The sequence below is a fragment of the Melanerpes formicivorus genome, unplaced genomic scaffold (assembly GCF_026170545.1).
Source record: "Melanerpes formicivorus ecotype bairdi unplaced genomic scaffold, bMelFor1.0.p_v2 SCAF_105, whole genome shotgun sequence".
Lineage (NCBI taxonomy): Eukaryota > Metazoa > Chordata > Aves > Piciformes > Picidae > Melanerpes > Melanerpes formicivorus.
In genome coordinates, this window is record NW_027142457.1 from 1,641,995 (window position 1) to 1,659,047 (window position 17,053).

General features: G+C 42.7%; 1 protein-coding gene across 4 annotated transcripts in view; it reads right to left on the bottom strand.

Moving 5' to 3' along the window:
- Positions 1-4,911: 4,911 nt before the first annotated feature.
- Positions 4,912-17,053, bottom strand: part of PLAG1 (PLAG1 zinc finger) — a 48,862-nt gene continuing 36,720 nt past the window's right edge. For 3 of the 4 annotated variants that reach the window (XM_068166742.1, XM_068166744.1, XM_068166743.1), the window contains 3 exons: positions 14,294-14,393; positions 10,223-10,581; positions 4,912-9,530 (listed from right to left, as the gene is read on the bottom strand). In XM_068166742.1, the coding sequence (XP_068022843.1) occupies positions 8,267-9,530; positions 10,223-10,464 (1,506 nt within the window). In that variant the 5' untranslated portion in view covers positions 10,465-10,581; positions 14,294-14,393 and the 3' untranslated portion in view covers positions 4,912-8,266. The remainder of the gene's footprint in view (positions 9,531-10,222; positions 10,582-14,293; positions 14,394-17,053) is intronic. The other variant, XM_068166745.1, reaches the window with a different exon arrangement.

A 17,053-nucleotide genomic window follows, 5' to 3' on the forward strand; every position in this document is an offset into this window, starting at 1 on the left:
AAAACCTTCGAAGCATCCAAGTCCAAACAATTCATTTACTCGCTTTCCCCCACTCGCCAGAACATAGAATTTCAGCAATCCAAGGCAGGGTTTGGGTGTGGCATCATCCCCCAGTATTTATTTGCTCTCTGCGTGTTCGCTTTTCTTTTATTGGTGTGTTTTTGTGTGAATTTTGTGTGTTTTTCCTGTGTGTGCCTATTTTTTGTGTGTATTTTTTGTGTATTTTTTTGTGTGTGTATTTTTTGTGTGTGTATTTTTGTGTGTGTATTTTTGTGTGTGTATTTTTTGTGTGTATTTTTGTGTGTGTATTTTTTGTGTGTGTATTTTTTGTGTGTATTTTTGTGTGTGTATTTTTTGTGTGTGTATTTTTGTGTGTGTCTACTTTTTGTGTGTATTTTTCTGTGTGTGTATTTTTGTGTGTGTATTTTTTGTGTGTGTCTACTTTTTGTGTGTATTTTTGGTGTATTTTTGTGTGTGTATTTTTTGTGTGTGTCTACTTTTTGTGTGTATTTTTGTGTATTTTTTGTGTGTGTATTTTTGTGTGTGTATTTTTTGTGTGTGTCTACTTTTTGTGTGTATTTTTGTGTATTTTTGTGTGTGTATTTTTGTGTGTGTCTACTTTTTGTGTGTATTTTTGGTGTATTTTTGTGTGTGTATTTTTTGTGTGTGTCTACTTTTTGTGTGTATTTTTGTGTATTTTTTGTGTGTGTATTTTTTGTGTGTATTTTTGTGTGTATTTTTGTGTGTATTTTTCTGTGTGTGTATTTTTTGTGTGTGTATTTTTGTGTGTGTCTACTTTTTGTGTGTATTTTTGGTGTATTTTTGTGTGTGTGTTTTTTGTGTGTGTCTACTTTTTGTGTGTATTTTTGTGTATTTTTTTGTGTGTGTATTTTTTGTGTGTATTTTTGTGTGTGTATTTTTGTGTGTATTTTTCTGTGTGTGTATTTTTGTGTGTGTATTTTTTGTGTGTGTATTTTTTGTGTGTGTATTTTTTGTGTGTATTTTTGGTGTATTTTTGTGTGTGTATTTTTTGTGTGTGTCTACTTTTTGTGTGTATTTTTGGTGTATTTTTGTGTGTGTATTTTTGTGTGTGTATTTTTGTGTATTTTTTGTGTATGTTTTGTGTGTGTCTACTTTTTGTGTGTATTTTTGTGTGTGTATTTTTTGTGTGTGTATTTTTTGTGTGTGTTTTCTATGTGTGTTTGTGTGTGTGTATTTTGTGTGTGTGTATTTTGTGTGTGTGTATATTTTTTTGTGTGTGTATTTTGTGTGTGTGTGTATTTTGTGCGTGTGTGTATTTTGTGTGTGTGTGTATTTTGTGTGTGTTTAATTTTTTTGGGGTATTCATTTTTCGTGGCTTTTTTTTTTTGTGTTTATTTTTGTGTGTGTGTTCATTTTTTGCGTCTTCATTTTTTTGTGTGTATTTTTTCGTGCGTTTAATTTTTGTGTCCTCATTTTTCGGTGCGTTTATTTTGTGTGTGTGTGTTTATTTTTGTGTGTGTTTAATTTTTGTGTCTTCATTTTTTGGTGTGTTTTTGTGTTCAATTTTTGTGTGTTCATTTTTTGGTGTCTTTAATTTTTGTGTTCATTTTTTTTGTGTGTTTAATATTTGTGTGTTCATTTTTTTGGGTGCTTAATATTTGTGTGTTCATTTTTTCGGGTGCTTAATTTCTGTGTCTTCATTTTTTTTTGTGTGTTTAGTTTTTGTGTCTTCATTTTTTGGTGTGTTTTTGTGTTAAATTTTTTTGTGTTCATTTTTTTTGTGCCTTCATTTTTTTGTGTGTTTGTGTGTGTTCATTTTTTGTGTGTGTGTGCATTCATTTTTTTGTGTCTTCAATTTTTGTGTGTTTAATATTTGTGTCTTTTTTGTGTGTTCAATTTTTGTGTCTTCTTTTTTTGGGGTGTTTAATTTTTGTGTTCCTTTTTTTGTGTGTTTTTGTGTCTTCATTTTTTTGTGTCTTCATTTTTAGTGTGTTCATTTTTTTAGGTCTTTTTGTGTTCATTTTTTGTGTGTGTGTGTGTGTTCATTTTTTTGTGTGTTCATTTTGTGTGTGTTCATTTGTGTGTGTTCATTTTGTGTGTTAATTTGTTGTGTGTGTTCATTTTGTGTGCGTGTTCACTTAGTGTGTGTGTGTGTTCACTTTGTGTGTGTGTTCATTTTGTGTGTGTGTTCACTTTGTGTGTGTGTGTGTTCACTTTGTGTGTGTGTTCATTTTGTGTGTGTGTTCACTTTGTGTGTGTGTGTGTTCATTTTGTGTGTGTGTGTTCATTTGTTGTGTGTGTTCATTTGTTGTGTGTGTGTTCACTTTGTGTGTGTGTTCATTTGTGTGTGTGTTCATTTTGTGTGTGTGTTCACTTTGTGTGTGTTCATTTGTGTGTGTGTTCACTTTGTGTGTGTGTGTTCACTTTGTGTGTGTGTGTGTTCATTTTGTGTGTGTGTGTGTTCACTTTGTGTGTGTTCACTTTGTGTGTGTTCATTTTGTGTGTGTGTTCACTTTGTGTGTGTTCATTCGTGTGTGTGTTCATTTTGTGTGTGTGTGTTCACTTTGTGTGTGTTCATTTGTTGTGTGTGTTCACTTTGTGTTCACTTTGTGTATGCGTTCATTTGTGTGTGTTCATTTTGTGTGTTCATTTGTTGTGTGTGTTCACTGTGTGTGTTCATTTTGTGTGTTCATTTGTTGTGTGTGTTCACTGTGTGTGTTCATTTTGTGTGTGTGTGTGTTCATTTGTGTGTGTTCATTTTGTGTGTTCACTTTGTGTGTGTGTTCATTTTGTGTGTTCACTTTGTGTGTGTGTCCATTTGTGTGTGTTCATTTTGTGTGTTCACTTTGTGTGTGTGTTCATTTTGTGTGTTCACTTTGTGTGTGTGTTCATTTTGTGTGTGATTGTTTTGTGTTTATTGTGTGTGTGTGTGTGTATTTGCCAAGGCTTTTTAGCAACATACAGCACGTTTCTTCACTCCACACCATGTCAAAAGCCCACACTGGATGGGAACTAGCTGTCACCTGTTGTCGTGAACAAGGGCTGGGGCTCGCTTGTCAGAGAGTTGAAATTTGCATGTCCAAAAATAAGGTTGTTTCTTTTTTTTTTCTTTGCAAGTGCATATGAATACATTGTGGTGTTGCACAAAGTTCATTAATGACAAATTCAGTCACAGTATAAAAATATATCATACAACTATAGGTCTAGTATAGTCCTTTTTTTTTATTATTCTTATTTTTTTTCCTCTTTTTTTTTTTCTTTTTTCTTTTAAATTGTTTGTTTGTTTCTATGGGTAAAAAATACATCTGAATGAGACAGGGAGGTTTGTAGCACCATGAGAGGAGTTGTATCCCAAGTTACATTAGCAGCATGATCCAATATAACAATATTGCAGGAGTGTTTCTGAGGAGATAAACATTCACTCTGGTTGAACTGTACCACTGAAGCTTATACTGAAAAAAGTGTTTACATGTGATTAGCAAGAGTTCTGTGTCACTTCCAGGGCTAGATAACTGTTATCAAAAGACACTGCCTTCCAACAAAAGTAAGACACCCTTATTGCATGAAAGCTTTGGGACTATCCCAACGTGTTTTGAGCTACTCGGAGGTCGAGCGCGATCTAGGAGGGCTGTGGTTTTATCTGTACACTGGGAGGATGCAGGATGGGCAGCTAAGCCTACATGGTTTACTACATAGGAGATAAGTACATTTATTTCAGAGGCTTATCTATAAGACTGAGAAGAATACAGGGTGAGCTGCTAAACCAGTGTATGAGACAGACATAACAAAGGATGCAATCCCGCTCCCCTCCACCTGGACAGGCGCGGGGACCAGGCCCTAAGTTAACTTCAGACAGCAGCATAGTGAATGGTAGGATATGACCAAAAAACCCAAACTGGTATCAAATACTGCATGTTACAACATTAATTGTTTTTTTTTGCCATAGTTTACCATCCAGAACTCCAGAGGACACAATTTGCAGCTGGGGAGGACAAACTCCCAATTGGTTGGGTTGGCTTGTGGGGGGGGGTTGGGTTTTGTTTGACTGGTATTCAGAATGGCAGTAGAAGACAGTGTAGTTTGAAACATGTAAACCTAGTTTAAAGTAAAACCATTGTAACACCCTTCAGAAAGACACACTGGTTCTGTGCAATAGAGCAAATTGATAAGAAAACACTGTAAAAAAATGTACCTGTTTAAAATTACAATGTCTACCATTTCTGTTTTTCTTTTGTACACAAAGCATTATACCAAAGGCCTACATATATGTCATCTAATGGCACTTGAAACAAATCATAATAAAAGGTTTTTTATAATTAAAAACAAAACAAAAGGCATAACCTGTAAGAAATTTTTCTGAAAAGGTTTAGGTTTTCTTCTCTTTTTTTTTTTTCTTTCTTTTTCTTTTTCTTTTTTTTCTGCTTTTGAAAGTGCTATATCTTGTAATATGTGTAACATAGAGGTTGACCAAGCTTTTATCTCTTAAAAAATATTGGCCTATAATACAAGGTTTTTTTTTTTTTTAGCTCACTAGGCAAATGATCCTGAAAATATGTACTCTTAACATTCATTATTAGCTTAATAAAGCAATCAGCTCTGGCTCATGGTTCAGTCAGTATGTGGTTTTTAAAAACCTCTACTGCCAAATTAACAATAAATCACTCTATCCCACAATTTACTACTAAATAAAGCACAAGCAACAAGTACACACACAAAAAAAATTATATATATTAAAACAAAAAAACCAAGCCCCAAAAACAAGAAAACCCCAAACCAAAACCAAAACTAATAGAAACGCCCCCCCCCCCAAAAAAAAAAACCCACCCCAAACAAACCCCAAACCAAAACAACAGCAAAACCTCACTAGAAGTTTAGAAGTTGCACAAAGAGTGGTGGATGATCAGCCAGCCCTCCCCCCTCCCCCCCCCGAGAAATCTGGCTGGAATGGGGAAAACAAGGTTTAAAAGCTGATGGTTTAGTAGTAGCCAATGTTGCCTCTGCCTAAGTGATATGGAAAGCACTCCGTGGTGGTTGTATTGCTTCTTGTCAAGTCTGCTTCCACCTTACCCTACATCCTAGTTTGGTGGCAAACCCACTGAAACCCTGACTGAATGAGGTTCAATATCTTGTCTGAGGTCCCTGTTTCTCAAATGAAATGTACGTCTGACTCCAAGTGAAATGTCAGTCCCCTTTGGGAAGCTAAGGCACGAACAAGGTTGTAAGGACTCTGGTTCCGCACTAAGAAACCGGTCTTGGCAAAGTGTCTGGTGGGGTTTGTGTTTTTAATGAAGTCTAATTGGCAATTGAGACTGATCAACAGCCGCTGCAGACCGGAGATTTGTGTGCCAGAGGCTGCCTGGCCATGCTGCTGGGCTGGCTGCAGGATGCCGAGCGCTCACAAGCCTCCTTTGCTGCAGGGCCATGACTGGGGTTGGACTTGATGATCTCTGGAGGTCCTTTCCAACCCCTAGCATTCTATGATTCTCTGACTCCAGGCAGGACATAACCCACTGGAGGCATTAACTCCATTTTATCCTCAGCTCAGACCAAGTGAAAGGACTGAGAACAAACCCGAGCTCTTCCTAGATGCGCTACGGTTGTTGATCTGAACTAGAGTTACGTTTGGTTGTGTTTACCTTGTGCTCTGTTCATCTGTGTTTTTCTTTCCTTTAGAAAGGTGAAGAGACAAAAGAAATAATCATAATAAAAAACTAAAAAATAAAAGCAATATTGAACAAATCATTCAACTACAGATGTGAGTAAGTGAGCAATCTGTTTCACAGAAACCAGAGGAAGCAGTCATGAAGCAGAGCTAGAAGCCCCCTTTGAGATAACGTGCTCCTAAACTCAACATCCAGGAGGAGCTTGCAGAATTTCAGGAGGTCGTTTTCCTCACAAGTACATCCTTCTCTTAATGCCTTTGGAACACAAAAAATAAACCAACACCACCCCACATTCAATAAAAATGTTATCTTTCAGTAATAAAGTTTAAATACACCTATGTATAAAATAGTAAAACTACACCTGCAGATTGCTCCTGGAATTCAAACCAAACCAAACCCCACCCTACCCCCCCCTAAAAAAAAAAGTAGGAGCTACTGATAAACCATCTGGAGCATCAGCTCCTTAAATGGGAGCAACTTTTTGTTTCTGTGAAGTTGGTAAGTTGTAAGTTCAACCACTTAAAACCTTGGATGGATCCTCATTATTGTCTGAGAGATACTAATGGACTTGATTTCTGGTTTTTAGTTCCTTGTACCAAAATGACAAGGAAAAGAAGGGTACTGGTGAAATGACAGCAAATCTACTTTGCTTCCATGCATCACAGGGGTGGGGGGAAGGGAGGGGTATTTCATTTGTTGGGGTTTTTTTTTTTCCCCTCTTTTGGTTATTAGGGGTTGGGGGAATAGAATATATTGCATTAGGTAAAAGTGGTGTAAGCAATATGCTTTTACTTCACTCCTAAGAGTCCTGTCTTTAAATCTTGGCAATGGGCAAAAAGTCCCTAACCAAGTACCCAGGTGTAGAAAGTGTGATTAACATCTAAACTGTTGCTTAGGAGGACATAACACACCATGTAACACAACTGAAAAGATCATTCCAGTAAGAAAGGAAAAAAACAGAAAAGAAAAGGAAAAAAAAAACCAAAATGAAACAAACTGATACTTGCAAATTTACACTCACTCTCTGACTGCACGCTGGTTTGGAACTGCAAATAGATACACACTTTCTGGCTGGACTTAAATCCACCCTTTGGCGGTGGCAGCTGGGAGAAGACCGATGCCTGCCGATGTGAGTACACTACTGGGAGATTCCTATGCAGTACTCTTTCTATGCTACCAAAAAGACAACAAAACAAAACCAAAAAACCCCAAAGAAAACCAACCAACCAACCAACCAGCAAGTTAAGAAGTAAACCAAAACCAAAACAAAAAATCCCAAACAACTGTGACAAAAATCTGCTGCATGACTACAACGCTTCTGTGTTTCAAGGTCAGCCGTTCCCTTCTGCCTGTTTCCCTCTACCAGAGTCATGAAAAGCACAACAACAACACCAAACACAGTTCCAACTTCAACTTGAAACATTTGTCATTCAGGCAAGCAGAGATTCTCTGTTAAAATTCTGTTTCAGCCATGGTTTGAAAGAATGAAACTAAATTTATTCTTAGTTTTCAATCTCTCTCTCTCTCTCTCTTTTTGTTATCTTGTCCACAAAACATCAAAGAAAAAATTTGAGCCAGCAAGTGGCAACGTTCTTAACACCTTTTATAGTGACTTCAATACAAGTCAAAATGCTCCATGTACGTGTGTAGATATGGGCTTCCATATATACACACACAGAGGTTTCAGAAAAAAATCTGAATTCTTACATTTGTATTTATAAAATTTCCATGTCTCACCCTAGGACAGCTCAGAAGTGTCACCGTTTGGGAGGAGGAATTGGCAGGAAATGGACTAGAGAATCTTTTCCTTTGTTTCCCCCCCCCTACACACACATCTTCAGGAATCTTTAACCTGATCTAGTCCCTGCTCATTTTTGTGGGGGGGGGTTGGACTAGATGACCTTGAAAGGTCCTTTCCAACCTAAAGCATTTTGTGGTTCTATGATTTGTGATCTTGGATTCTCTGCAAGATGGTTCCACATCCAGGCTGGATGTGGCTCTGGGCAACCTGATCTAGTGTGAGGTGTCCCTGCCCATGGCAGGGGAGTTGGAACTGGATGATCCTTGAGGTCTCTTCCAACCCTGACAATTCTCTGATATGGGTGGGAATGGACCTCCAGGGGTGAAAGTGGCAGCTCTACCACCGACACCACCCAAACAGGACAGCTGATGTGGTTGAAAAGGTTTTAAAACAAAAACAGAAAGAGCTCTGCTTGGGATAACTTTCTACCGAACATTTCAAACGTGTCACTTGGCAGTGAAGAAACGAAAACAATACAATGAGACTTGGGGGAGGAAAAAAAAAACCAAACCAAACCCAAACAAACAAACAACAACCAAAAAAATCCCCTAACAAACAAAAAAAGCCCAACCAAACCCACCCCCCCCAAAAAAAAACAACAACACCCCAACCAAACAACCAACAAAGTAAACACAGCTGCGAATAAAAACACTTTCAAAACGTTTTGTAAAAAGTTAATTTAGATTTCTTACTGGCTTCATGAGATTGGTACTGTACAAAAGCAGAGAATTCATAATTGTCTTCTTGTAGGCACTAAGTTAAAAATGGTCACCTAAGGCATTTTCTACAAATAGACAGCAACAAGCCAGCTTTGTACATCCTACTGGAAAGCTTGATGAAATCGTGGTAGGGTGGTGGTTGTGCTTAGACTGCTCGTGAAAGCTGCTGACAACGAGTGCAGAGACCCAAGACCTATACTATTGCTAGGATCTTGTGGATCCTGGGTTTGTGGTGGAAGCTGAGTCATAGAAGAATGTGCCTCCTCTTGCGTGTAACTCATTCCGAGGTTTCCCACCGACACGGAAGGGTTGTAGGGAGGGCCGTTGACGGGGATGAAGTTGAAGAGCTGAGAGAAGTCCAACGACGGGGTGTTCAGAGGTTCGCTAATAGGAACGGAGCCCTTGGAAAGGGAAACCTCCCCAGACCCATCATCTAGTGGCCCTACTTGTGGATCCAGGCCTAGCTTTGATGAAGAGGCTTGAGAATCCTGGGATGAAGAAGGCATACCACTTTGCAACTCCATTAAGTAACTTTCGATTTCCCCTTTCAATGGCTGTTCTTTTTCAGGCATAGAAATTGCGTATGAGGTAGTACCGAGTGGGTATTTCAACGAGAGCTGGTGAGAAGGGTGGACAGACTCCATGTCTATGGGGCAAGGCATTCCCAATGGTAACGATGTGGCAACCATTTGGTGTGCAGATGCAGAACTCTGCATGGACTGGATCTGAGTGTTGTAGAGATTCAATTGCAAAGTGTTTGTAAATGGCTTTGATGTCAGTTCACTGGAAGGTAAAGACATCACCGGAAGCAGCTCATCCTTAATAGGCACAGAAACGTTGCAGGTAAAGGGATCTAGAAGGTCCATTGGCTCTGTTTTGACCTTCAACAGTTCCTGGTTGTGACTTTTCTTCATGTGGCGTGTGAGGTGGTCCTTCCGCCCGAATCTCTGTGCACAGTACTGACAGAGGAAGTCCTTTCTTCCAGTGTGCACTACCATGTGTCTGCGGACATCCTTGCGGGTGTAGAACCGACGGTCACAGTGTTCACACTGGTGCTTCTTCTCCTTCACCCCACCCGACGACTTGCCTGCATGCGTTTTCAGGTGCTCCAGCAGCACCCCCGTGCTCTCAAAAGTCTGCAAACATACCTTACAGGTGAGGTCACCGCTCGTCGCAGCGTGCAAAGCCAGGTGCCGTTTGAACCCCAGCTTGGTGTTGTAGTTCTTGCCACATTCTTCGCACTTAAAGGCCTCTTTGTTGGGATTGTGTGTGTGTAGGTGATTCTTTAGGTGGTCTTTGCGGTGAAACATTTTCTCACAATAATTACACTTGTGGGTTTTCTCAGGAGAGTGAGTAGCCATATGCCTTTAAACACAGATATATTCTGTAAGTAGTTATTTTGACCAACAGACACGCGTGCTCATATCTCTCTGGGGTTTAACGGCAGCTAAACACTACGCTAAGGGCTGCTTTGCAACACAACCTTTGTCTTTTCTTTTAACTCAAAGCGCAGCACTAGAAACACAGTTTGACACATTTAAATGTAGCCAACCGCGAGCCATGCCTCTTAAAACTCCACACTTTAGCTTTTTGGGTGGGTTTTAGCTACCGTAACAGGGGGTAATAAGGGCAAGGATGAAAGTACTCGTGTAAAAGTCCATAGCCAACAAAATTTTCAGTCCATACTTTCTTTTTCTTTCTCTCTCTCCCTCTCTCTCTCTCTCAATTCCTTACACAAACGCAAACTCTACGCTCATTGAAAGGAAGAAAAACGAAAGAAAACAACAAACGAACGAACAGGAAAACAAAACAAAGAAAAAAAAGAAGCAGGAAAAAAGCCAAACAAAACAACAAATGAAGAAACGAAATCAAAAGACATCAGCAGCTTGCAAACTTAGAGGTCATTTAGAAAGGCTAGAAACAATCCCGTGGCTACGTTAATTAACACATCCTCTCTGCGATCGGCTGAAGGCGTACACAAATATAATACTTTTACACGGCCAACATAAAAAAAAATAATAGATAATAGAATCTGAAAGATAAATAGAGTTTAATACCTTAGTAATTTGTACTTAGAAACAAAGGCCTTGGTGCAGTCTTGTTGTGTGCACTTGTAGGGCCTCTCTCCTGTGTGAGAGTATGAGTGAACCTTTAATTTCTCAACACTGTTAAAGGCCTTGTCACACAGTTGGCAAGGGAAGTTTTTTCTTGGTTTGGTTTCACCACGCTTACGTTTCCCTGAAGGGACTTTCTGGGTATCTCTTACTTCTGACAAATCACCAGGAATGACAGTGGCCATCGCAGCCTAAACCAGGCCTTCTTGTTGGACACTTGGGAATTGCCCAACTCCACTAAATGATTTAGCTTTAGATGGCTTCTCAAGTTTCATGTGGTCGTAAAAGAAAGCAAAAGGGGACTGGAAAAAAAAAATAAGAAACAACTAGTTTGTAACTAAACTTAGAATGTGAAGTTTTTACTTGCTATGTGATGCTTCTGAATAAAACTTAAAAATAAAATTAGGTTCAGCTGGTCTAATGTAACACCTGCAGGTTTCTTTACACTGTTTTGCTGCAACTCTTTTAAAACGCATTGCTCAGGATGAACAGATCCACATATGCCCTGAAATCACACCTCACAACCTGCCCCCCCCCCAAGCACTGATGGAGAACAGTTTCTCTCAGGTTATGGGAGGCAGCAGGCAAAGGGCCGACCTACCCAGACAGCTTCGGATTTCAAAGGAACTCAATCCCCACCTGCGGTGTTTGCACAGACACACACGCACACACGCACACAGGGTTAGCAAAGTGAAAACCTGGAAGCCTCAAAACGTTTGAAGACCTGCGTGAGAAGTGGCGGTGCCCATGCTGGCAGCCTTGGGGCGGGGGGGGGAGGAGGGGGCAAAGCTCACGTTCCTGCCTGTGCCTCCACGCTGTGGTTCCTGCACATCTCCTCTAGTAAAATGCACACAGTGATTGCCAATGCCAGCTGAAATCCTGCTGTAAGCCTACCCTCTGCTAACAGAGACTTGATGTGTTAAGGACAGAAGTCCTAGGGGTGTATTAAATAGATCGGTGTTTTATCAACCCAGTGCTGGAGATCCCCACCCTTCTCATGCTATCCTGCAAGAGGTAGGGGCTGTAAGCCTTCAGATTTTGGCTAGGTCAGGATGAAGGCTCTTAGCCCTGCTGGGGCCTTGCAACCTGTGAGCTAAACCAGAGGCTTTCAGCTAAAGAGGGTGCCTGATGCTCGTGTTTGACTTGTGACAGAACAGCTTCAAATTTGTCATCTGGTAACATCTAGCAGCAACTGGGCGCCCGCCATTACAGGGCACTCAACAGCCCTCCTTTGTCAGGGGTAGCTGACAGCTTTTTCTCATCAGCAGAGCAGTTGCTACTAGAGATACCAAACCCCGGTGCTACACGATGCAGGAAGGCTTGAGCGAGAGGTCTGCAGCAGCAGGGGCAAAGAGGAGGAGGGCAGGAGGCTGGCACTCAACACAAGCCTTTGGCAGGGCTGGAAAGACCCAAAACGTGGCCTTTCTCCCTCAAAAGTGGCACAGCGAGCCCGTACCCTGCTGTCACGGCTGCTGTCCACTCCAGCCTCTGCTGGGGCAGCTGCCCAAGAGGTGGCTGGGCTGGGCAGCACCGAGGCTGGGGCTCAGCGGCCAGCTTGCCCCCACAGCCCCCAGCAGCGGAGCAGGGGAAGCCAGCAGCTGCTGGGACAGGTGGAGCTGGGTGGCTGGGAACAGGGCAGGAAGCACCAGGCTGCAGCTGCTCCCCAGTCTAACACCACCCCCTCGGTAATCCAAAGGGACTCATCCCTGCTGGCAGTGAGGGGAGGCTGGGTGGCTCCTGGGCTCAGCTCTCCTCTCTGCACCCGAAGCTGAGCAGAGATGCAGGGAGCCAAGTGCTCACTCCAGAGGGGAGAGCAGAGCCCAGGTGCGATGGGCCAAAACTGCACGAGCCCCAGCATGGCCCCGGAAGAGAGAGAAGGAAGGAAGGAAGGAAGGTCTGTGTTCTGTCAGTGCAGGGCAGCAGGGGCAGGGAGGGGGTGAGGGGGATGCACCTCTGTAATGTTTGTGTTTTAGGAAGTTTTCAGGCTGAAATCTCCATTTGAAATGTGCACACAGAGTATGCCTCTGGCGATGCCTCTTCCTCCCTCCTCCCTAGAGCGACTCCCTTGTCTTTACAAGAGGAGAGAAGCAGTGGCACACCAAGACAGACATCTGCTGGCTTTCATCCCTGAAGTCCTTGAATGGCAGGTTAAACTGGGCTACCTGCTCTAAGCAAGGAGTTTTGTGAAGCCACCTTTACTCCCCTGAACGTGATGTGGAACTGCTAACCTCTCTAAAGATACCCAGTGACAGAAAAGAGTTTCTTTAAGGACTTATGATTTCAGATTTGTCTCAGGCTCATTCCCACTCACAGGACAAAGCCTGGGGACATCAGTTCCATGAGTGGAATAAGACACAGGTCCTCAAAGTATCAGCTTCATGTTATTTTCTGTCTCCTAAATCAACTATCTGGTTCTGAAGTGAAGAAAAAACCAAGCCAAAAAAGTTGTTTGGAGACTTGGGAGCGATAATTTCCCACAATGGAAGCAAAGGAAGACCAGTTCCAAGGACTTCAGCGAAGCCACCAATGTGACCAAAAGGAGGGTCTGGCTCATATCAAACTTGTGCTGTATTTGTGGGTTTCAAGATTTCTCTCAATATACTCTTTAATCAGAATCTGGTAATAAAATTCATGTTGCTTTCCTGTAAATGAACACACTCTGCATACTGGCCTGAATAAGGAAGGAAATCCTTCTTCAGCCTAATCTCTCCTGACAAAAGAAGTTTGGGGTGGGGGGGAGGGAATAAAATGCCCAACCTGATCTACACTTAGGGCATGACCTGCACCATAGGCACCTGTATGAGACCCTCCATGCACAGCCAGCAGCTGTGGCCCTCACTGCAGTCTCAGTGGGGTAAGAGTGGGGCCAAATCCACACCTAGCCCAAAACAGGGCAGCATTAGCAGCAAAAAGCAGGGCAGCTACCTGCCTCCACAGCCTGCTGCAAGGGTTAGAGTGTGGTTAATGTGACCATGCTGGGACCAGAGCTCAGTAGCAAGTAGCCTCTGTGCCCAGATGGTGGCCAGAGAAGCAGGCATTGCTGGCAGGGCACAGGGAGGGATGACAGGCAGGACTAGGATGGGACTAAAAGGCCTAGGGGGTGCAGGAAGCGCTGCAAAGCCATTGGGAATAGCTAAGGACACAGGGATAGGGATGAGCTGGCAATGCTGGGAGCAGGGGGGGAGGTACAGGACATGCATCAGGCTGGGGAGATGCAGCACGTTAGGCCATGCAGAAGGGTGATATGCAGAGTCTGACGTGAAGCCCAAAGCAGTGCTTGTGGAACAGCATAGGAGGCTTAACTGTTAAATTAACAACTCTGACACCTTCTCACTCCTTTACTCAATGCAAAGACCACACCTCAGGCTGGAGGCCATCCTATTCATGGGCCAACAGAACATTACTGTCATCTCCAAAACTTCAGCTAAGCTAGCTACTGTACCAGGAGAAACTCAGAACATTCACACAGATGAAGAATCAGGTTTTGCTCCTCTCTGACCAAAACTAATAAAGCTGACTCTGAACAGCTTTTATGTGTCCTTCAAACTGCATCATTAGAACAAATATTGTGTGGATCCACTCTCTGAGAATGACAGTGTTTTAACAAGAAACAAGTATGCACTATCCCCTCAGTACCATTTCTAACAGATGAGGCAATTAAGAACTTTTGTATTGATCTGAATAGCAAATAAGCACCTTTTTTTTTTTGCTTTTCTTGTGGATATACAGACTGAGCAATGGAGATTACACTTTCAAAACCACTGATCCTCAAATATTACACTTTCCAAAGACCAGCTGAAAGAATTTTATGAGTAACATTGCCTGTTTGTGCCTCAACACATTATCACTTAAAATCCTCATTCTTACTGGTGCTTTCACAACTGCAGGATGGATGATTATATGCAGCAGCAAATACAGCAAACACATTACACAAAAGCTCCAATTTATACTACTACTTTTAAAGAAGCATATACTTTAAAAGAAGGATTAAAACAGCTGCTGTTCAATGCACACCTGATGTTTGCCCACTAAAGTCCTCAGATTTTGGTCTTAACCAGTTCCGCTGACTCTTCTTGGAGGAAACCAGAATCCAGTACTTCCCATTTTTACTGGTCTGAAAAACAAAAGGAAGAAGGGACTAGACTCCAGCAAAACCAGTGTGCTCAGAGAGGCTGGGAGGTGGCAAGACTGGGGGTGGGGGGGGGAGGTTGGAAAGAAATTGGAAAGGAGAAGTTAAAAGGGACAGATCCAACCCATGCACAGAACATTACGGACTGTTAATGACAAACCGGAGGGGAATCGATCGTTTCTTGCGTTACCAGCAACAAGTGTGCGCTTCGGTTGGCAGGATACTTACAGCAGTTCAACTAACACTAGGCTGGACAGGGACAAGTGAGGAGACAAAATGAGACAAAAGGCAAAGGAGCTGCGGGTATAAAGTTGAAAATGAAACACAGGAGAATCCACAGACCACAAATCATTCAGAAATAACAGCGAGACATGTCAGACGCTGGGCTCGGCCTTGGGTTTCTTACTCAGAAAGGACTGAGTAAGAGAGGATTTCTGGATTAGGCCCAGCTTTACTAGAACCTAATGCCTTCATTCTGCTTAATTAGACAGGAAATAGCAGCTTAAAAGGTGACCTGCAAAGGAAAATAAAATTAATGTAAGGGAAGGGAAAAAAAATATAAATGAAAAATCATAAAGGGTGTTAATGATGCACATGCTACAGGTGAATCCCAAGAGAGGGCAAGTCCTGGTGTGCCTGAGCAAATCCACAGGGCCTTCCTGGAATTTCCCTTTCATCTCCCTTTTCCTTGCCACCATCCTTCCGCAGATGCGTAGCACGTCTTCCTTTTCTTGCTAGAAGGCCTCCTGGATGACACAGGTATAGTCCCTCAGTGGAACAGGGAGGTTTATCCCCTCCAACTCTTCCAGTTCTGTAAGGGTGAACATCACCACCACCACCCCCCACGGCACCACAGGCTGAAGGCACTTGGCAGGAGCTCTGGAGTAATGTAACATTTTCCCCCCCTTCACCCCCCGCACAAACCACTTTCCCTTCCCAACCAGTAAATTATTCTTCCTTTTGGTACCGAGTTTGGCTTTGCACAGCCCCAGCCTCCTCTGCTGGTAAGCACGAACGTCAGCAAAGCAGTGTCCTTGGACACCTAGCAAAGGCAAAAATGCCTCAGAGCAACCAGCTGAGCTTCTGACAGCTGAGCAGCACTTATCTGGGGCTTTGTACACACAGGGCAGGAGGCAGAAACAGCTCCACCACCCAAAGAAAGTGTGAAAGCTAACTAAGGAGTGAGAGAGAGGACACAGCCCTCACCTCCTCCTTTGGAAGTCCCCAGATCACCTTGTTCCAGAGAGCAAATGCTGATGGCTCCTCGCTCCCTCTCTCAGCAAGACCCCCAGAGATCAGTCACAGCGCGAGGACTCTCTCAACGTCTTCCACTGCCACAGCAGGAAAGAGCTTTACTATCAAGATGTTTCTACTAACATAGCTCAACAATAATTAGATAATATTTCAGACAGCCACATAAATGTAGCCCTCCACTATCGCTATTTACAGACTGTTTCCTCTCCCAAATTCTATTTAAAACACTGCAGTGCCCTCTCAACAGCATTCAACATTTCCTCTTACACGCTTCTGGGGCTCAGTTCTCACCACACATCTGAAGTCATCCAAGCAACAAGCAGATGCCCTCAGAGAAGAGTCCATTAGGGGCATGGAAAGATGACTGTATCAGGGGAAACTGAAGCAGGATAAACACCAGATGTGGTTAAAATGCTGAAGAGAACGAAAGAGGAAGGTCAGGAACTCTCATTCATTACCTTCTCAACACAGCAAAAGCAGGAGGCAGTGGAACCAGATGAGGGCAATGCTATACCTACAATCAGCTGGGATCTCAACTTCTCCAGGGCTGTTTCTAAGCAAAGAGCTTAACAAACTGCACACCAAGGGGCTAAGTTTGTATGAAGAAAGGCAACACTTGCTACCTTTGACAGGATTAAGGGAAAACAGGTAATAAACAAAGAAATCCTTTGCTTTGTGACAATGAATCAGTGTTTGGGCAGGAGATCTAGGGGGGCTTTTCAAATCCATGCAAGGCTGTGTTTATCCTGCCTTGAACTTCAGGACTTCTTACAGCAGGCAGCTGAGTTCAGAGGAATCCTTCTCCATGGGTTCAAGTTCTGGCCTGGAGTACACAGCATGGCAAGATAGGATGCAGGAGGACACAACCCAACCCAAGCATGCAGCAGCAGAACTGCCTGTGGAAGGTGCTGCAGGAATAGGGAAGGATGTGGGCAAAGCAGTGAAAAGATCTATCCAACAATCTCAGGTGCAAACAAAGGAATGACTTGGAGATAACAACAGAGAAGACTTTGCCCCTCAGGGAAAGAGCCTAACACAAAGAACTAACACAAGCACTGAAACTACAACCGGGCAACCACTGCAGTCTGCAGCACAGGAACGGTCTCTGCTGTGTGCAGAGCAACGACTGGGCTGCAAAAAGCATTGTGGAGAAGGTAGAAAAATGCAAGAACTGAGATGCTTCATCAAGTCAACATTTTAATGAAGTCTTTGTTGTTTGGTTTTTAACAGACATTTGCTGAAATTGGTTTGAGCAGAATCCCCCCCTCTGTGGGCCTTTCAAACTAGTGTGAAATAAGGGGAACAAGGGAACACATGCACTACAAGAGAGACAGGGAGGGAGACAGGGAGAGACTTTCTGTGAGGGCTTGTTGTGATAGGATGAGGGGCAT